The sequence below is a fragment of the Pleuronectes platessa genome, chromosome 7 (assembly GCF_947347685.1).
Source record: "Pleuronectes platessa chromosome 7, fPlePla1.1, whole genome shotgun sequence".
Taxonomy (NCBI): domain Eukaryota; kingdom Metazoa; phylum Chordata; class Actinopteri; order Pleuronectiformes; family Pleuronectidae; genus Pleuronectes; species Pleuronectes platessa.
Genome location: NC_070632.1, coordinates 21,841,125 through 21,862,536, shown reverse-complemented (window position 1 = coordinate 21,862,536; position 21,412 = coordinate 21,841,125). Strand labels below are relative to the sequence as shown.

The following is a 21,412-nucleotide window of genomic DNA, read 5'->3' as shown; positions in this document are numbered from 1 at the left end:
AGGCGAGAGGAGGCCAGACCTCTTTTATTTCCTCCTCCTGCTCCTCATCAACCTCTCTTGTTTCTGTCTCTTCCTCCAGTGAGGTCCAGTTCGTTGTTCTCCAGAACGTGGCAACAATGTCGATAAAGAGAAGGGTGAGTCACACCCGGGCCTGTATTGTGTCATATTGTGTTATATTGTGCGGCTAAAAACACTGATGAAGCTGCATTTTGAATCATTTTTTTTCTCCCTGTCTTATGTTTCTCAGGGGATGTTTGAGCCGTACCTGAAGAGTTTCTACATCCGCTCCACTGACCCAACCCAGATTAAAATCCTCAAGGTTCTCTTCTGTTTTATTCTTCAGTCCTTTCTCTTATATTATATTAAGTCTGAATCTATGCAGGGCAAATAATTCTCTTTACATCGGGGCATTTGTAGCATCTTATTCAATCTTATTTCAAACCCTGTTACACTGAATCGTCTATGTCATTGTGAATGGTGAAAACCAAAGGATTTGATTAGAGCTCACTCAAGCAAAAAAAGTTTTCGACTCTGCTTCACAAAGTCAATCCTCGTAAATCAGAGCGAAGCCGTTTTTAAGATATAACACCGATGTGAAGAAAGTCAAAATGTTTCATTGAAGTTGTGGAAAGTACTATTAAGTAAACATTGCCATCAAATTGATTCTAAACAGTCGATTCTGTGTTGTGTTTCCATTTTAATCATGCAGTATTAAAAGAATGCATGTTTTGTCTTCTACAGCTGGAGGTTCTCACTAATTTGGCCAATGAGACGAACATCTCCACCATCCTCAGAGAGTTTCAGGTAAACAGAGGGAGAATCTGTGACTCGCTCTTGTCTTTAGTCCAAAATGTGCAGATCTGTCCTCCAGCATGGGGGACATGTCGGCAGCGGGCTCCTTTCATGTCGTCCTGTACTCAGTGAATGTTCTCTCTGCTAGACGTACATTAAAAGCATGGATAAAGATTTTGTGGCTGCTACGATCCAAGCAATTGGCCGCTGTGCTACCAACATCGGCGAGGTGAGGGACACGTGTCTGAACGGCCTGGTGCAGCTGCTGTCCAACAGAGACGGTACGTCCTCTGATTTCATCTTCTAGATGCCTCCTAAGCGGTACACGTTATATAATGGGGATTGAAGGATGTAGATGGCATCAGATATCAGATATAAGCTGTGTCTCAATTTGAGGGCTGCATCCTTCGGAGGCTGCATTTGGCTGCATCACAGCGAAGCGACTGTACCGTTCCAACTCGAAGGCTCCTTCAAATGAGGCCAACAAATGTGTCCTCCCCCCCCCCGAGCAACGGAGGCTTCACTAGGTGGATCATTCACAGCATTTCATTTCCCATGATTTATTGGCTTCAGAGGTACTGGCGGCCGCGAGTGAGGCGAAAAAACATACGAATAATGTATTTTTAAATGTAAGTACTTTATCACACAGCAAGCGGTACACATATTCTTAATGTTTTTAATCAACCAAAGCAACTCCATAGCTCTGTTGCCAGGCAATGGCTGGAAGAAAGTAAGAAGACCAGTCTCATTCCGGTTCGGCTGACGCAGTCTACGCGGCCGATGAAGGATGCAGCCGTCATCGGCTCCGAAGGACAGCATTGAACTGAATTCATTTTAGTTGAAAGAATAACCAAAAGAAAGGGTTACTCATTCAAATTAGATCTTCAGTGACTGAATTTGTCCTGTTGTGCAGAGTTGGTTGTGGCCGAGTCGGTGGTTGTTATCAAGAAGTTGCTGCAGATGCAACCGGAGAAGCACAGCGACATCATCAAGCACATGGCCAAACTAACAGACAACATCCAGGTGAGAGTCTTATATTCACAAAAGTATTTATTAAATTTTTCAATTTGCATGGAAAACATAACGGGTTCCTGTATGAGCTTGTCAACAGATATTTACCTCAACAAAACCTGAGAATGTTACTCCCATCCATTACCAGAGGAAATGATAGACGTGCACATACTACATCCATGTAATCTGTGTTGCCAGGTGCCTATGGCAAGGGCCAGTATCTTGTGGCTGATTGGAGAGTACTGTGAGCACGTACCTAATATCGCCCCGGATGTCCTGAGGAAGATGGCCAAGTCTTTTACGAATGAAGACGACATTGTCAAGCTGCAAATCCTCAATTTGGCTGCAAAGCTTTACCTCACCAACTCCAAACAGGTCATTGCACGTGTAATTCTTTCACATGTTGTTTTGTCACTTGTACTTAATAGTCAACTCGATTGTATCAAATATATATTGAAGAATAGAGTAGTCGTCCTGTATCTACAAATGTAGATGTCTGACCAACCTGACTTCTTCACCATTATTAGCACGTCATAACACATATGTTTACACATTCATATACTGCACATGCATCTATTTATTGGGTAGCAACTACTATTGTTGGTTCTTTCCTCATACTCCATGTTTTGAATATTCCTTCCCCTCACAGACCAAACTTTTGACGCAGTATGTTCTCAACTTGGCCAAGTATGACCAGAACTACGACATCCGCGATCGGGCGCGCTTCATTCGCCAGCTCATTGTGCCCACGGAGAAGTGTGGGGCTCTGAGCAAGTACGCCAAGAAACTGTTCCTCGCCCTCAAACCTGCACCGATCCTCGAGTCTCCATTTAAAGGTAGAGAGAGGATTTAGAAGTCCTCACCTGATCTCAGCCGCAAAGCTTGAAAACTGTATGTCCATTGATAGCTACGTGTGCATCCTTGGGTGTGTCGCAAACAGCAACTGCTAAAAATAATGTTAAAGACAAAATAACAATACATATTATTATAAATAAATGATAATAATAAATAAATAATGGAGCTCATGTATCACATTTTAAGTGGCGACAGGCTTGACCATTAACTCCACTCACTTCAATGTTGTCACTCATTTGTCCGTCAATGCGCTTGTGTGAGACATCTTAGCCACTGTAACTGACTCCTTGGCAACACTGTACTTCCTGTTTACATTTACCAAAGCCTTCAAGTTATGGGAACTGTAAATCGATAATGCACCATCAATGTTTTCTGATATTGTGTTGTTCTTCTCTCTGTTGTCTAACTCCCCTGATTCCATCTCCTTGTGTTTTTTGCAGATCGAGACCATTTCCAGTTGGGTTCATTGTCCCACCTGCTGAATGCCAAGACTGGGGGCTACCAGGAGTTGCCTGACTGGCCTGAAGCTGCCCCAGATCCCTCCGTGCGCAACGTGGAGGTGAAGGAGTCTGTGCGTGCAGTGGGAACAGTAACATACAGAGACACAGGGGCTCCCTGGGGTCTCCAGGGGCCCCAAAAGTTGGAGGGGAGCGAGAGTTGCTCCTGCCCCAGAGCACTGCCTCAGAGGAGTTGCACAGAGTCACCAGAGTCCCCCTTCCAATATAACATTGATTCCTCATTCACCAGCCATTTGTCATTCATTTACTGCCCCATCAGCATTAACAGCTCCCCAGTAACATGCATCCTGTCTGGCCTCCAGCTGTGTCCACATGCTGCTTAACAACTCCACCAACTATGGAGGAGAATGGGCCCCAGAGGAGTAAAGAGGATTAATTGTTAGTGCAAAAGTAAATCAGAATACTCAATTTCAAAAGTCCATATCCACTAGGAAAACAGTCGGAGTTGCTGAACTCCTCCCCCTCGCTGCTGCACTTGCATCTGTTCGGCAGCAGCTCGCTCGCCCCCGTCCTGGTAATTTCTCACTGGTTTTTGAGCCGATAGCACATGTGATGCAGAAGGGATCAGATCTCAGAGCAGCAGTTTCCCCTGTCTCTGCAGAGACCTGACCCATGGGAGGTTTTAGGTGGTCGGCACCTACGATTTATAAAAGTATTTGTTTGCAGAGATTCACATTATGTGATAAATATAGTTTTTGCTACGTTTACATTCTTATGGATTACAGTTGAACAATTGGCTAATATATAAGTACAGAGTACGTAAAGCATCCTCTTTTCCTCCATCCCCTTCACTCCATGTGCCATCGGTTCACAAGCAATGTGTATATTTTTAGAAGAAGACATAAAATCAAGTTTGTCACTTCTTTGTAAAAATCAAGAGGTAAAACCACTTGATTTGAAACAGCAGCAGTGACCTGTGAACTTGATTTTTTGGTCTTGATTGTGTTTGTTAATCATTGATCTAATGGTGCCGATATTTTACTCACTGCTCAATGTTTCATACTCATTATTAACTTGCTGTTTACTTGTGATGCAGATTTCAAGATGAGGCCACGGGTGCATTTTACTTCGATATGACTGGTGTGATTAAAGAGGGAGGGGGGTCAGAACAGGCCACACCAGGGGACTTGTGTTTTAGATAAATTGTTGCATTAGTGCTGACTATTTTCCAAAGCACTTCAAATTTGCCTAAAACCTTCCATCCAGATATTTGTGTCCACGCAGAGATTTGAGACTTGCTGTAAACAGCCAGTCTTTCACAGTGAGAACACTTTGACATCAGGTCAGAATGGAGCAGTGAGCGAGTTCAGTTTTGGAAAATCTCCCTGCAGCTGCATTCACAGAAACCCTGACATCTTATTGATTTCCTGACATCTTACCTCATACCTGCTACTAGGTCTGCAGTCCAAAGCCCAGAGTCTTACGTCTCTAAATGTGGTCTGGCAAGAATCAAATTAAATCAGCTTGTGACGTCAGTTCGATGTCTTGCAAATGATTTACAGATCACAAATCAGCGTGGACCCTGCATGCACCTAAAGAGAACTAAACTAACTAAACTGGAAAACCTCAGTCGCTCAAATATTGCAATAGAATCAGATTTTACTTTGAAATGATAAATACCAGTTGAAGAGATGTGTTGATTCAACTTTATGACGAGGATGTACTTCGTGGTGCTGTTGAAATGTGCTGTAGTTTACATAGATGTGTTTGTGTCATGTAGCCGACCATGATTAATGCAAAGTAATGTAAACACATATCTGTATAACACAGTACAATTCAGCAACACTATACTGCATCCCTCAAATTGATCATCAGCACCTCTCTAAAACTGGACTTTAAGACTGTAACAATGATATTAATATACAGGATATACTGTTTTCATAGGTTTATCAACAGATCACTGTATAGATGGCCAAAGATAAAATAAACACCTTGGAATAAACAAAAAATGAAAGTAAAGAAAGATAACACTCGTGTAACGCTTGTTTAGTCCATGTAGATTCCCTGTGTTTGTCTGCACAGAAAATAACAAGCAGGGTTTTCAGAGTAAGTGCTCAGCAATAACAATACCATGTTATTATAGTGTACGTTTACTGATGACAGACTTCTACAGTGTTTCAAGCATATCTCAAATCTTAGTCAATTGAACTGGTCAGACTGTATTAAAATTACTGGTTTGCAATGGTCTAAAAGCGATGATGTGCTTTGAAAATAGTCGGCAATAATGTAAATCTGTATATAAGTCGTAACTAAAAAGGAAAAAAAAAGGAAAACGCACCAGGATAAACTTAGAGGTAGCCCTTTGCCTGGTCAGGGTCCCAGTATGTCCACTGGTGATGTGGCTGTAAACGCTGCTGAGGGCCAGTGGAACCCCTGAATCCTCTCGGCCCCTCTAACAGACTCTCCCTCTGCAGACTGAGGAATACGTTTCCACCGGCGAGGGGCGGATCAGCTTGTTAGGGAACAGGAGAGAGGTGCCCCCCCCCCCCCGTTTTGGAGTGCAGTGTTGTTTGTTGTGATGAATGCTCTCTTTTTCCTCTTAGAGTCTCTGTCCTAGCCTCGTGTAGACCTGGTATTGACATCCATCACTGAGAGATCCGATCAAAAGTGGTCAGCGCTAAGTTCTACATTTGGATGTGTTCAGATCTGAATTTGAAGCTGACCACTTGTCTCTCAGGGCAGATGTTCACCAGGTTTCTCACCAGCAGCTGAAGTTTGTAGATGTTTCAATTTCCCATTATTCTCTACAGTATTCTATTGTATTCTAAAGTCGAGTTGCAAAGTTTATTCTTGACCTTGGAAGCACAGTTTGATGAGACAAAGGGCCTTCACTGTAACTGTCTGGAATAATTCTCATCTAATAAGTTCTTGCCATCTTCATCTGCTGATGATGAGGATGAGATGATTCGTTAGGAGAACAGTGACCCACCGACCTGTTTCCTCCTTTTGCACCTTGGTTTGGTCTCATGAAATTTGTGACACAGTTTGTGAATGTGCCGCAAATGTTGTTGTTGTGTAGTGATGTGATTTCTCTCTTGCTCCATGAAGGCTTCCCCACATCTCAATGGGTTTTCTTTCCTCTTTATCCGAGAACGGGGTCTTTGAGTTTGAGAGAAGGTTCACAATTTGTTCTGCTTTCCCTCAAAACCCTGCACTCACACTCACACACTCATCACACTCAACAGCCCCTGCTCGTGCTGGGATTTGCTCTGCTTGTGCTCAAAATGTGCGCGTATTATATTTTGTTGCTTGGACAGGTTTCCTTTGCTCCAGCTTCAGCCCTTCTCCTCTCACTCAATCTCTGTGCTTGTGTGAAAGTTAGTTTTACTTCGATGAGAGTCCCCTTAGGGCAGTTCATTTGGCATGCACTGTTGCCCTCCACTGCTTTTCTATCATACTGGTTTACCGACAGAAGTAAAGCTACCACACCCACAACGAGGACAGGGGCAATTTTGTTGTGTCAACACTAAACCGGGCATTCTGTTGGTTGCGGAATTTTAACAGAGGAAGCTGAAGCTCAGGAAATCTGTCTAGGCAACAAAATATCTGACTGCAAGCTCACAGTTTGAGCACAAGCAGAGTGGATCAAAGCACAAGGAGAAGCTTTTTGAGTATGAGCACAGGGTTTTGAGTGTCAGCATTTCGAAATTTGAATGAGATTTATTCTTACTAAAAGTTCTCTCATTGGAAACCACGCTAGTGAACAAAGATAGAAAAAGAAAAAAATCATACACCTCCACCTCTTCATTTAGTCCATTTAAATCTAGTCGAGCCGCATGCTCCATTCCCGATTAACACATTCCTACTGTCATGTCAACATTATAGCAGCTAATAAGTGTGAATGTTGGCCTTTTGATTTCTACAGTGTTTAAGTGTATACTTAAGTATATGTTCATTATAAGTAAGTTATATTGGAGTCTATTTTTCCAGAAAAAACACGAACTAGACAGATGTGCTAAATGAGTATGCTGTGATGACATGTGGGGTTTATTTTTGTCTCTGTGATCTTCACACCTGTTCTCACACATTCTTCTTTTTAGACCCAGAAATCCTCCTGCTTCTGTTTTCTCTTTTACTTCCCTGACCTTTCTCTCTGTTTCTATACAAAAAATACTAAAACAATCTCCTCCCACCTTTCTGCTCATCTCACCATCATCTCAATCTTTTTTCTTTTCTGCGTCTGCCAGGTTTTTACGCTGCTTGAAAGAGTCACAACATTAACGAGTGTGAGTCAGTTAGCGGCAAAGAGCCACATCTCCTTGAGCCTCCACCCATAGAGCTGCAAAAAAAAATCCCAAGTGCTTTCCGACACCTCCCCCCGCCTATAATGTAGTCGCTGTCCTGTGCTTAGCTCAGCCAAAGCTCCCCTGAAACACAGCACCTTCCTCTTCCTCGGTCTCTACCATTAAAGAAGTGATTCTTTTATCGGGGACGTGCCTTCCTCTGACACGTCGAGAGGCATTAGCGACCATGTGGGTTTTTAAATGGGGTTTGGGGGATGGCCATGCTCATTCGCTGATGCTGCTGGTGAATGAGTTTGGTCGCAATAAGGCAAATAGCCTCTTTCTTTCAAATGTGAGAGGATAAGCACCACCCCTCAAAGACATCACTTCTCTTAATGGAACTGCTCCCTTTTATTAAAAGAAAAGCATTTCTGCTCCTGGTCATGAAGGTATCACCTGGTGCTGACAGCTATACGTGAAAAAAAGAAAAGACCGAAAGAAAGAAATGCTCCATGCAAGCATAAGTGTGTGGTCTGTGCTGAATTTGTTCTCTGACATGTCAGATCTTAATGCAGATCTGCAGCAGGGATGGCTGGCTTCCTTTGGCTACATCACGCCCAGGCAGAGGCATTCATGGCCATGCTACTGTACTGTAATCTGCCCACGCCTCTGCTTCTGTCTGAGGTCTGTTTCCACCGAGGCCGAGCTGACGGCTCACTGTTTGAACTCTGTTGTCTTCTGCCAGGTGCCCGAGTGGACCAAGTGCAGCAGCCGGGAGAAGCGGAAGGAGAAGAAGGTGGAGAAGCCGTTCTACTCGGACTCAGAGGGCGAGTCAGGGCCGACAGAGTCAGCTGATAGTGGTAACTGTAGAGAAAGAATTTTGGATCCGCCTGATTCAAATCTGCACCAAAGTTAGATAAATTCTTCCCTGAACCATATCTAATCCTTCCACCAAGCGACCTGCTGATCCAGCCAGTAGTTTTTGTGTAAAACTGCAAACTAACAGACAAACAAGTGCAGATGAAAAGTTATCCTAACCAATTTGTATCTTCCTCAATGGTTTATGTAATGAGAAATGTAGTTTGCTTTGGATTTGAGTGAACATTTGTTTTCCAGGGACCTTATATAAATGCTATAATGTGCCAATTAGTCTTCCATGTCCCCATGGTCTGTGTTTTCACCAGTTAAACACTGAATTTTCTCCTCCTCAGAGTCGGACTCTGTCAGCGGCTCAGAGAGTGGCAGCGGCAGCGGGGTGAGCAGGTCAGGATCAGAAAGCGAAGCGAGCGAGGAAGGCTCTGAGTCTGAGGAGGAGGAGGAGGATGAAGAGGAGAAAGACAAAAAGAAGAAAAAGAAAGAATTAAAGAAGCCGGTGCAAGAAAGTGAAAGGTAGCAGACACTTCTGATTTCTGTTTAGAGGTAATGTTTCTGTAAAACTAAACAGAAAACATGGGACACAATCATTTAATGTACTCTGCTACTACTTTTCTAATATATAATAATATGATTCAATATATCACATCAAAAACATGCTTTCCTTCACACAAAAAGTCCAATTTAACTTTTTTTGTGTTCACTTTTTCTCCGGATACTTTCTGTCATTCAATGCGTAGTCCTATTTTTTCTACTGTAAGCACAACAATAGCATCTGATTCATCTGTTATAGATAAAACTCTATCGGGACCTTTGACCTTTGCTTTTGTTTTCAAGTGAGCAGAGCAGTGAAGAAGAAGAGAGGAAGCGTGAGAGGAAAAGCAAACCACGCAAGAGCGCCTCAGAAACAGAATCAGATGAGGAGGAGGAGAGCGAGTCCGAAAGCAGCCAATCAGAGTCTGACGACTCCGATTCTGAGGTAGAGGTCAAAAAGAAAAAAAAGGTAAAGATAAGGAATCACCCTACATAAAAAAAAACTTTTAAAATCGACACCTTTAGATGATAGTTACACAAAAATAGAGGAGCATGTGGAGTATTTTGTTTTTTGAAAAACCTTGGAATAAAATCTAAAACTGTATTCAGTGACTCATGACAACTAAACATCTCTGTATTTAGACTGGCCACCGTCATGTAAAAATCTTCATATTCATCTCATTTTGGTTCCCCTCCTTCCAGGCAGCTGAGTCTAAACCTCCCTCCAAACCTGTCAAGATCGAGAGCAAGAAAGAGAAGAAAGAGATGTCTCTACTCGACCTGGATGATTGTGAGTTTTCCATCTCTGAGGCTGTGTTTCTTTTCTCTTTTGAAAATTCAGGGCAAAAGTACTAGTGCTCATGTAAGTAAGATGAAGTCAGTGAACATCCCTGGGGACATCCCTGCTGAGTCTCTCTGCGTCCCTCCTTTTAGTTGAGCCTGCACCCTCTCCTCAAGTCACGCCCATCAACACCTTCCTGTCCAGCAGCCTCGCGAACGACCTGGAGGGCTTGTCTCTGTCCGACAGTGTTCTCTCCCCGGCAGTAAGTACCTCTCATGTCTCACCTTCTTTTATGTTCATCCATCGTCTGTACCGCTCATCATTGGAGGGTGCTGGTGGGACTGGAACCAATCCCAGCGGACATTGGGCAAGAGGCAGGGTTTACTGTTCACTGTGACTCACATTCACATCTACAGTCAATAGAGAGTCCCAGACAAAACTCTCACAGACACAGGGAAAACATAGAAAAACTCCACGCAGAAAGACCCGAACTGGGATTCGAACCAAGAATCTTTCTTGCTGTGAGTTCCTAACCGCCCCTGTTGTTTCTATCTAATCAATTATTGAAAAGTTTTCTTAAGCAGATGATCTGTGGTAAAACCTTAAAGGGAAACTTGCTGTTGTGTTATACTGACTAACAGACTGAAGAGATGGATTTATTTGCTCTCCACATCCTTATTCCTGCTTCATATTAAAAACTCAATCAGATCGTGTTAAGGCAGGAACTTTTCTTCTCATTACCAAGGTAGCTGATGTACTCCAAATCTAAAGCTAATTATTATTTCAAATGTTGAATGCTACTTTGGTGTCCACATTAGTAATCTTTTTAGATTTGGCGCGTGAGAATGCTAAATCTGCATGTGAAGGACAATATTCTGGTTTCTATCACTAGTTTGACCAATGGTAAACAGTCCATGTGGAAAAGCATCACCTTTCTCATTTACCTGCATATGCAGATAACTGTTAAAGGGATAGCTCACCCAAAAATGAAAATCCACTCATTATCTACTCACCACTGTGTCGATGGAGGGATGGGTGAAGTGTTTGAGTCAACAAAACACTTTTGGAGTTTCAGGGGTAAACAACATTGCAACCAAATCCAATACAAGTGAACACTTATTCTTATATATGATTCACGGTTGCGTTGCGGTTTACGGACACTTGACACCATAGAATCAGTATGGAGGCATTTTATGTTTCTTTCTGTTTAGTTTTTTTTTACGTTTGAAGAAGTGGTCACAATTTACTTCAATTGCATTGGATTTGGCTGCAACTCAGTTTTTCTCTTTAATAGAGATAAGAAAAAATGTCGCCTGGACCTAAAACACCTAGAAAAAGTATCGCTAATTCTGTTTTGTGTGGAGAAATTGTTTTTGGACTTGTGTGATAAAAGAAACTAGTCAGACTGTAAACAGAGAATGTACAGAGAATGGAAGATGTATGTCTGCTGTCTCATCCGGAAGACCGAAAATATTGGCTGTGGCACCAGAGACCTATTTATCTCCAGACGATAGCCGATGGGCTCAGCGATTAGAAAGCCATGAAAATAATGTCTTGATATAACACTTGGAAGAAAGATTTTCTTCGGAGTTTGACTGTGAACCTGAGGCCATTGCACAACATGGATTTCAAACCTCAGCCCCCTCATCACGTCAACAGCTACTTCCGTTCAATCATTTTAAAGGATGAGTTCATTTTGTTTCAGCACTCATCTGGCACTTATGTCAATGTTACTTCATGTATAGTGAAATCCACACTGCATATTTCTTTCACCATAAGGAGAAAGAAAAAGTCGGGAAAAAAAGAAAAGCACAAATGCTGATTGTTGACCACGCTTTCTGGAAAAGAGAGAACAAATACAGTAGATCAAATGCAAGAAATGTTTGTCTCTTCCCTGTCATCTCAGGTCTGTCTGTAACGGTCAGTGACTCTTCATTCTCTCTTCTCCCCACAGACCATCGCCCCCTCCAGTGCGTTGAAGAGCTACGAGCTGCTTCACCGCATCACAGGGGAGGGTCTGTCGGTGGAGTACTGCTTCAGCCGGCAGCCCTTTAGCCCTGACGCCAACATGGTGGCGGTGCAGATGCAGTTCACCAACAGCGCCACGTCCGACGCCAAGAACCTGCACATGGTGGACGTGAAGCTGCATTCTGGCATGAGGGTGAAAGAGTTCCCAGAGATTGGTGGGTGACTGAGGACTGAACTTATAAGTCTGTGATACAAACAAGATAAACAATAACAAGGACAATGAGATTGAATAAACACCAAACTATGTATGTATGTACTATATGCTTTGTATATATGCTGTATATATTATACAAACTTTGTACATATTTTATTTTCCAAAATCTGTTTGTCAAGCTGAGTACCCACAGTCTGCAATTCAGTGTGGTCATCTCACAATCTGAATGCTGCTTTATTTTGTATAATGTTTCCCACCATAAATGATACATACCTGCTTAGAGGTAGTACTGTGTGGAGCATGGATCTGAGACAGTGGCTTAGTGGACAAACCCAGTCCTCATCTGTCAAACTGGCAGAGTTGCTGACTGAAATGCTTTATGTTGTATTGTTTGTGAACGTGTTATAACTGCTGTCTCCTCTTTGCCTGTGTTGACAGAGCTGCTGCCGACAGGTGAGACATCCACAGCTGTGATGGGCATCGATTTCTGTGACTCAACCCAAGCGGCGAACTTCCAGCTGTGGTGAGATAGATTCTGTGTTTGAGAGCGCAGGTCGTCACCCATCTCATGAATCTGCTGATATCTGAAATTGCAATAACTTAGTTTGACTCGTTAACTTGCCTATGACATAATGTATGTGTGCCACACGTGAAACAGTGAAGTGTCATCTGTGTAGAGCAATGTAGAAACAAATGAAACAATAGTGCCCAACAACATGGTTCTGGAACTAAAAATCCCATTAATTTTCTGATTAGAGATTAGATAGAAATTGTAAAATTGTGTTATATCCTCCTGAAGAAGCCATATGAGTCCAAAGGGTGAAAATCCCTACAACAAGGTTGAATTCAAGAAGAAGCTGCTCGAAGTTGCTGGAAAGGGATTATTCGCAATGGTTTATGGGATGTGTAGTTCCTTCTCTCTTAAAAAAGTCTGTACAAGAGGGCGGCCACTGTTAGGCTCTATATTGAGCAATGACGTTTAAGATCAGAGTATCTCCCGTTCTTTTAAAAAAACGTATCAATCCCTAAAAGTGCATTTCTTTTTTTGCAGCACCAACACCAGGAAGTTCTTCGTGTCTATCCAGCCGCAGGTTGGGGAGCTGATGAGGCCTGTCTTCCTGACTGAGAACGAATTTAAAAAGGAGCAAGGTATGTGCCGAAAACAAATATAACTAATTTCTATCGAGAAATAGAAAAGGGATTTGGCTACTTTACTTGTACTGTTTGCTTTGTTACTACTTCTCTTCCACAACTTTATGTGAACCACCGTGTTTAGACAGAATTAGTTGGTTGACAAGTTTAGTTTCATGTGTAATGGCTTAAACTGGTTCTTTTTTCTATTCAAGTATTTTATATATTGATCAAATCCTAATCTTGAGGTTTAGTTTAGTGTATTGAAATGACAATTAATTATTTTAAGTGTTTTAAAGACTGAGTCATCCTGAGCCATAGGTTTAAGGGAGTTTGTTTCCTGCTCTAATGTGAGAAAAGAGCAACATCTTGTCCAACAATCTCATGAGTTCTTCAGACATATTCTCACACATGTAACTATAGGGCACTCAGTAAAGCACATACCTCCGCCAAGGCCCCTTACATTCAATCAAGTTGCACATCGCTAAATGTACCAGAACAATTTTTTTATCAAGCTCCAATGATTATTTTCTGGGAAATCAAGGAAAATGTTTGACAACAACATCCTTGCTCAAAATGTTAAGCAAATAATTCCTCTATCCGCTAGCTGATGCAGATCCACACCTACGTTTTATAGGATCTTGCCCTATAGCGCATTCTTCCACCTAGTTTCGTGGAATTATGTCCTTTAGTTTTTTCTTAATCCTGCATACAGACAAGCAAACCAATCAACAAAGAGACGGGGGTGAAAACATAACCTCCTTGGCGGAGGTAATTATCCTGAGATCACACCAACATTTATTTCCATTGCAAAGTTGAAATGCGTCACCTTTAAATAGACTTTTAAATACACCCAAAATCCGGTGTTCGGTGTGCAGACAGTAGATACCAGCATGTCTCTAATGTCCATGCTGACTGACACAGAGCCAGATGTGAGCTCTAACAAACCCATAGTGACTCTTTAAACATCTGTCATATCCACGGTTCCTCCCTCTCCGCACTTTCACCAATAGAGAATCTATTACACAATCATGGTAAGTTGGCTTTGTTAGATTTGTTCCCCCCAGCCATCTGTGTGCCCACCTGCCTTTTAGCCAACCTCACACTGACCCTGACTCCTCTCCTCACCCTCCTCCTCCCTCCTCTAACGCCTCATGCTGACTCCCCCCTCCTCCCCCTCTTCCTGCCTTGGTAATGGACACGTAACTGCATCTCCAGGTCTGTAGCTGCAGACAGACTCACCTGTGCTGCTAACCTTCACCTCATTAAGGCCGCTCACACTGCTGCACCGGGAATGACTGGAAATGCTCATCCACTGATGCTGATTCACTCTTCTTTGGGCACCATGTGAACCAAAAAAAAAAAAGGAAATACCATCAGGCTCAGAGCAGCACTCGCTCATGTGCACCATCGTTCATCCCTCTTTTATCTGAGCTTTCAAACTGCTGAACTGAACTGCTGAATCTCAAGTATTGCAATGTCACGATATTGTTGTGTATCATTTTGTGATTTGGAGGTCAAAAGACATTGTGAATTCTTTGAGGTCAACACGCTGTTAATCCTGTGATACTGGATTTTTATTTTTGACACTGTGGGCAGCAGAAACGATGAAGTATTAGTGCCAATCTAAGGGATTGGCACTAATACAAGCAACAAGCAACAAAATAACGGATTATCATTGAGAAACCACCTGTTCCCACTGATTAATTTCACTTGACCACCTCAGGGTCTCACTTTGACACTATCAGAACAATCTGATGTAGATTTTCAAAGTAAAAGCCCTTAGAAATATCATATTTTCACTGTTGGTTGTTGTGGCAACAGAGAAGCAGATTCTTATGGCACTTGACAAAGACCATGTTAATGAAAAGATGACAGAGGGCAGTGAGTTTACTTGTTCACTAGGCCGGTAACCTTTACATCAGAAAATCTTCTACCATACACTTTCTCCCAATTTGGCGGTCTATTTAAGCTGTCAATATTTCCCATCTATCTCTCTTGTCTGTCAGTGCCTCTGCTGCCCTGCGTCAGTATCTATCCCTTTTGACTCAGCCCCACCACCACCCCAGCATCATACCTCCAGACTGCGGTTCACCACATTTCATCACTCCCCATTTAATCATATCTAAAGGGAGAGTGATGACGTTGGAGCCAAGACACAAAAGTCGAACTATCTTCTGATGCCGTAACTGTTACAATCATTTAATCCCATATTTTTCATCCTCTTAAACCAGAGCTTTAGCCTCTTTTCTTAAAGAAAAAAGTCCCAGAACCAGAGGAACTAAAGTAGCGATTAGGAGTGTTCTCCGAGCATTTTTTGTTTACACTTACGTGGCTCTGATGTGTGAGTAGGATGCAATGACAGGATGACTAAAATCTCCTGTCTCCTGAGAGAGACAATCTGCTGAGAGTCTTTTCTTTTGGTTTCACAGCATGGCCTCCATAAAACAATCAGGTTATATAGTTGTGTTTTTCTTCTTCTCTCATTTGATTTGCTTTGCTGCTGCTGTCCCTTTCTCAGCCATGTTAGAGTCAAATTGTTTTATTTTGATACAATGAGAATATGAAAAATGTTCTGTGTGACAAAACCTTAAGATTCACAATATACAGTGATATGAAACAGAAAACAAGCATCAAATTAATAATGCTATCATTATACCAAGTCAAATTAACAGTCACTTAATCATTGGTTGTTGATCCATTTTCTTTCAAGTGTTTGTTTCAGCACCAGATAGCATATGTGCACAGTGATATATACTCATTCAGGTAATAATTGCAGTAATCAAGGAATGTGAAAAACTAACCCTAACCCTTGTCTGCTCAATTGGCGAAATTTTCAACCATAAGTCCTGATGTCATTTGACCTGCAAATCAGTGTTTACTGGGAGGCATCCACTTTCATGTACCAATCTGTCAGTAGTTTCCTGGAGACAAAAACACTTTGGTGCAAAATGCACGACTTTAAGCTTTGAACGAGACTGGGAGTTCACACAACTGCCTCCTTTGTGCCGTGTGTAATCTGAATCACTCCTCTGTGTTCAGTTTGATGCATTCCAGTTATAAGTTTAGCGGCTTTTTTCGATATTTTTACTGGGAGAGAGAAGAAGCAACTGAAACTCCTGTTTGACAAGTGCTCTGCTCACACCTCTACAGGTCAGCTGATGGGCATGAACGAAATCACAGAGAAGCTGACTCTGGACATCAATTGCCGGAATGAACACGCCATCGTCCAGCGGGTGGCCACCGCCGCCAACCTCAGCAGAGTCCCCTGTGGTTCCGATAAAGAGTGCAGGTGAGAAGATTAAAAGAAGCATCAGTAGTGACGCTACAAACACAACGCGGCTCTTTAATCTGAGTGAGGCTCAAAGATGGGTTTGTCTGTCTCAGAGGACCTAGGATCCCTTTTGGCCGATTGGGGTCAAGTTGTATCATAGTGTGAACAGTTGTGTCCAGAATACTGCAAGTTCCACATTACAGGTTGATGTCAAGTACAAACTGGCACAAAGTCTGTCAGTTGGAGACTTTGATTGATTCCACTTTCAGATGTCTGAGGCCTTGGTTCTCTGCTGGTAAACAGTGGATTGCTCTCTCCGGGTTGGGGGGGCTTGCTGCCCCAAGTGGAGGAGTTTTAGTATTGCGGGCTCCTGTTGATGAGTGGGGGGGCAATGGACAGGCATCAGCAGAAGTGCAGGCGTTGTGCTGGACTGTTGTTAACCAGGAGCTGAGCCACAAGGCAAAGCTTTGATTTACAGTTCTCGTGCTCGAATGTACTTATTTGTATCAAGTCAAGTCTTCCCACCTGAAGATATAGTTTCTTCTTTCTATGTCAGATTTTCTCCAATTTAATCTGTGTTGACGCTTTTTAAAAACTCTAATCTTAATTTAGTTTTGTCTGGTCAATCTTGAGATGATTTTAACCCCAGATGACCGTTTAAATACTATAATTATAAATACGTTTATTTTTAATCATTTTGAGTTCAAAGCACTGAGGCAAAGTACCTACAGGATTTAAACAGTTATATGAATGGACCCTTTAGGAAAGTTATTATGCAAACTTTGAAGATGTTGAAATGACCTCAGTGACAATTTTATCAGAATTAGCTCATTGGTCAGTTTTCTGTTCTTGTTTTCTCTTTTTTCGCTTGCAAAGACCACACCGTCAACAAGATTAACCATTTATTGATGATAATGGAAATGGGTATGAGAGGTTAATGGATTATTGAGTCTTCGTTGCATTGTGGGGAAGCTTAGGAGGCACAACAGACCCTCTCAAGACCCTATAGAGGAGGGAGGAAAGGAAGAAGCAAAGAGAGGATGGTGTGGGGGTAAGTGGTGCAGAATAGGAGAAAGATAGAAGAGGAGAGAGTAAGCAGGGCATTGACAGACGTGCCGGAAAGGGAGCAGTTGAGATGTGGTCCTGCTCCTGAAACTCTGCTAGATAGATTCAATTATTTGAATTCCAACCCTTCTGACTGACCCATGTGTCCCTCCTTTATTCTGTGGCTTCATCTTCACTTCTGATCTTTGCTGCTTTGACCTCAGTCCTCCTGTCCCTCCTGCTGATCACCCTGTCCACAGGTTCGCCGGCCGCACCGTGACCAGCGGCAGCCTGGTGTTGGTCACCGTGGCGACCAAAGAGGACGGAGCCGCCCAGCTGACGGTCAACTGCGAGAAGATGGTGATCGGCACCATGCTGGTGAAGGACATCCTCCTGGCTCTGACACAGTGACCCGTGCCTGCACTCTACCTCCATCCACCGCCCCCCCCCTGGCTCCACCCACCTCTCACATTTCGTCCAGGTCATCACACGTGTAGCATCTCCTCCGCTCTCGAGTCGATGAGAGCATTTCCAGATTGTTTAACTCCAGGTTGTTGTTTTCTTAAAGAGCCCCTCCACTCTCAGAAGCTGCTGAATGCCACAGCTCGACGCGATATTCATGACAATCAGACCGATGTTTGACTTGATAGGAAATCCTTTGTTTAAAGTTTCTTATATTCATCTTCCAAAAATATTTGTTTTGCAATATGTTTGTTGCTTGAGGACAACATTTAGTGTTCTCAAAATCTGGAATATGACAATTGAATCTCACACAAATGTCAGAAGTAACTCACTGCAAAAACATCACAGGCACCAGATTCATGGTTCAAATCTCAATACAAGGTTCACCGACCTCATGTTTTCTGAGCTTTCAGCTGCATGTCATGATCTTCATCAGTGGATTTTTCCCCTCCTCTCAAAATTGTGTTAAGTACAATGCAATGCTGCCGCCCGCTGGCATAGCAGGTTCATCACAATTATCTGCTTTTTTTAATCGGAAAAAAATTATCATTATTGGAATAATAAAATTCCAACAGACAGTCAAATCCTGAGAAAAAACTGTTTTATACGTGATCCACCCAAAAAACTTGGTGAAATTAATTGAAAATAAAAATGTAATTTTTTATAATTCTTTGAGAAGTGGATGAACAAATCTGTCACGGCAATTTAAATTTGACGCTTGTTAGGTGCCAGCTATCGGATTATTTCAAGATGTAGATATTAGAGTTGATAGAGAATACACTGTAGGTAAGAATCCCAGAGAACAGTTCACCATGAAAAACATTTTTAAGGTCCTTAAGATCTGCTTCATCAATAAATACTCATCCAGTGATTTGATTTAGAAATCAAATGTAGCATGACGGCTCGACTAAGACGACACTTACCTGCAACTGAACCGGTTTTGGCACAATAACAAATCAATGACTCGCCACTCCTCTGAAAAAGGAAGGGTTTTCACGGCACCTCTGCGGTACAGTAGTTGTCATAGTGTGAAGTTCATTACAGTACATGGGGCGTTGTATAAATGTCATTGTATGTATTGCAACATGTAATGCAGTAATACTATAAGGTGTAGTGTGTGTGAGTGTGTATGCGTGTGTGTTTTTGTGGGTGTGATGATACTGAATATTGACCAGTCAAACATTAAGAAGAAACTGACTCTTTGTCATGAAGCTCATCAGCATCATCAGTCGTCAGTCAGCTTGTAGCGGTGTTTGCTGAGTCAGCTGCCAGCTACAGAGATTCAAAAATGATTTACCCGTCTCTTATTTCGTTGTTCATTTGTCACCTCACCAACCTTGAATTCTGATGAATGTCGACAAATGCTACAGAAGAAATGCAGATTGTAGAAAACCATCAAATATGACTGAAACTAATTTACATAACAAAAGTCATCGAAGTCAAGGGAATCGATTGATGCAATATTGGGTCCATAAAGCTAAAGATGTCTTGTTTTGTCCAGCACCCACAGATATTCACTGGAATATCACAGAGACTTCAGGAAGCAGGAAGTCCCTTCTTTTAATTAACTATTGATTATCAAAAAAGCTGCGTATTCTTTTAGGTGAAAGCCTAATTATTTCAGCTCTACCAAATCCAATTTTAGACTTTGCCCCTTCAACGGACAACCTTTAAAGGTCCTGTGTAGAAGACTTAGTGGCATCTAGTGGTGAGGCTGCAGATTGCAACCAACTCATCTCCAAGTGTGTGGAAGAACCTACACTTTAGGTAACATAAAAATACGAAAGGTCCCGTCAAAAGCTGTTGTTAATCCTCCATGGAAAAGGACGCTGTGTTGACATAGATATAAAGGGCTCACTCTAAGGAATTGGAAACACAATGATGCTTAGTTGATTGTTCACTAATGAAAACAGTAGAAAAATGTTGTTTAATTTATTTTAAATGGATTGTCATGAATCTTACACAGTGGACCTTTAAGTGGTTTGTTTCCAAGGCATAATTGGACATCTTTGTAAAATACACTTTTACACATGTTCACTACATAGCTTCATTCTGCATTTTGTCCAACTCTTAAATTAACTGAAGGATGATTTCCCTTTGAGGTTATGTAATGTTACGTTTTTAAGAATCAGTTAAAGTACCTTCCTGATGTGCTGATGATAATGTCTGAGATGTCCTGGTGAAGTGTCAGGTGACACTCCTCATGCCTTTGTTGACATTTGGATTTCACATCAGAGGTCGTGTGCTTTCTTTTTTTGTTGTCGGCCCTTATGTAGTGGCTGTACATATTTTTCTCATCGTCAACACATTGTTTGTGTTTCTATTTATTATTTAATTGTTTCTTTACTGTTGTGTTATGTTTATTTTTTTTACCTAGAGAGTACAGTCCAGCGAAACATTGAACAGTTGAATTGTTTATTCGGACCTGAGATTCATAGTCACGGCAGCACAGCCATTCTGAAGAATGTAAAGAGGAAGGATTATAACTTTTAATGGATACAAACAAATCCAATGAAAACGTTTTCTCCGAATTGGTTTTCAAATTTCCAAAGTATGGTTCATCATACCCTGTGTGTGGTTGTGAAATGTGGCCCTACAGTATTACAGGTTTATTTATTATACAAATAAAAAATATAGATACAATATTTGTGTGGCTTGTTTGTACTTTTGTAAAATGTTTCCTGAGTGCTTCAAGAGACTGGTTGTTTGGCTCTGTACGTCAGCCCTGTGATACACTGGCGACCTGTCCAGGGTGAAACCAGCCTGCTGCCTAATGTCAGCTGGGATTGGCTCCACCCCCTTGTGACCCTCAAATGATAAGCTTTATACATAATAGATCCTCATTCTCACGGTGCTGGAGAGAAACTAAATACACTGACACTGTAAAGACAGAGATCGCATTTAGATTAAAAAACCTCTAGTGGCGTGGAGGGGAGATGCACAAATCACACGTGTTCGATTTGCGCACACACCGGGCGGCACTTGCCTGATTACGGCACGTGAGGTGAGTGAGCACGGGTGAGGAAATAAAGGTCCGCGATTTCCGGCCGGGCTATGAAGGGTTTGTGCATTGGAGGACACGAGAGCACGCATTGGTATGGTATTTATATTTTGAACTAAGGTGTAGTTTGCACAATGCGTATGTTTCTGGCACTTTTTCCCGTTTGTCATGTCTTCTATGTGACAGCGCATGGGTCGGCGCAGACGTCCTTAGTGACGTCTTGGGCACGTTTGGTGGAGGCGCACATGGTGAAAATGTTTGTATGGAAGACCATTGTTGTTTTACATCATAGTGATATTGTAATTATATAGATTTGTTTATGATATCTAACAGATATTTGGATTTGATTTAAATGTTTGATTAGGCATTTTGATTTATTTGAACTAACTTGATTTAATTTGTCTTTATCAATAGGTTTTCAACCTAATCCTGATCCTAATCCTAAATCCGAATAAGACTACGGAATGTTTGTTGGTCATGTTCAGAAAGATTCATGTTCAATAAAATCAAGGAGAAGGATTTGAGCTGTCCTGCGTCCTCTGTGTAACAGTGCCATTTCAAGTTGGGCAAGCACAGTTTAAAACATCACCCAGATAACTTGACAGTTGAAAACCAGCGGAGCAGCTTGGAGAAGTGGATAAAAGGCCTTGGAAGTCCAGGAAAAGCTGTTGACGCAGGAGAAGAGAGCTGTGCTGGTCCGTGAGGTCAAGATGGCGGAAGACGTCGTGGAG

The 21,412-nt window shown here is 42.1% G+C and overlaps 1 protein-coding gene across 1 annotated transcript in view; it reads left to right on the top strand.

Annotated features, from left to right (window-relative positions):
- The window catches only part of LOC128445066 (AP-3 complex subunit beta-2), a 33,065-nt gene extending 15,436 nt beyond the window's left edge, over positions 1–17,629 (top strand). Inside the window, exons 10-27 of the mRNA XM_053427826.1 lie at positions 80–134; positions 248–319; positions 742–804; positions 941–1,073; positions 1,706–1,815; positions 2,002–2,178; positions 2,453–2,639; positions 3,099–3,229; positions 8,145–8,259; positions 8,611–8,788; positions 9,110–9,275; positions 9,509–9,596; positions 9,740–9,849; positions 11,542–11,770; positions 12,208–12,292; positions 12,821–12,918; positions 16,054–16,192; positions 17,443–17,629. Coding sequence (XP_053283801.1) covers positions 80–134; positions 248–319; positions 742–804; positions 941–1,073; positions 1,706–1,815; positions 2,002–2,178; positions 2,453–2,639; positions 3,099–3,229; positions 8,145–8,259; positions 8,611–8,788; positions 9,110–9,275; positions 9,509–9,596; positions 9,740–9,849; positions 11,542–11,770; positions 12,208–12,292; positions 12,821–12,918; positions 16,054–16,192; positions 17,443–17,629 — 2,323 coding nt within the window. The remainder of the gene's footprint in view (positions 1–79; positions 135–247; positions 320–741; positions 805–940; positions 1,074–1,705; positions 1,816–2,001; positions 2,179–2,452; positions 2,640–3,098; positions 3,230–8,144; positions 8,260–8,610; positions 8,789–9,109; positions 9,276–9,508; positions 9,597–9,739; positions 9,850–11,541; positions 11,771–12,207; positions 12,293–12,820; positions 12,919–16,053; positions 16,193–17,442) is intronic.
- Positions 17,630–21,412: the final 3,783 nt, after the last annotated feature.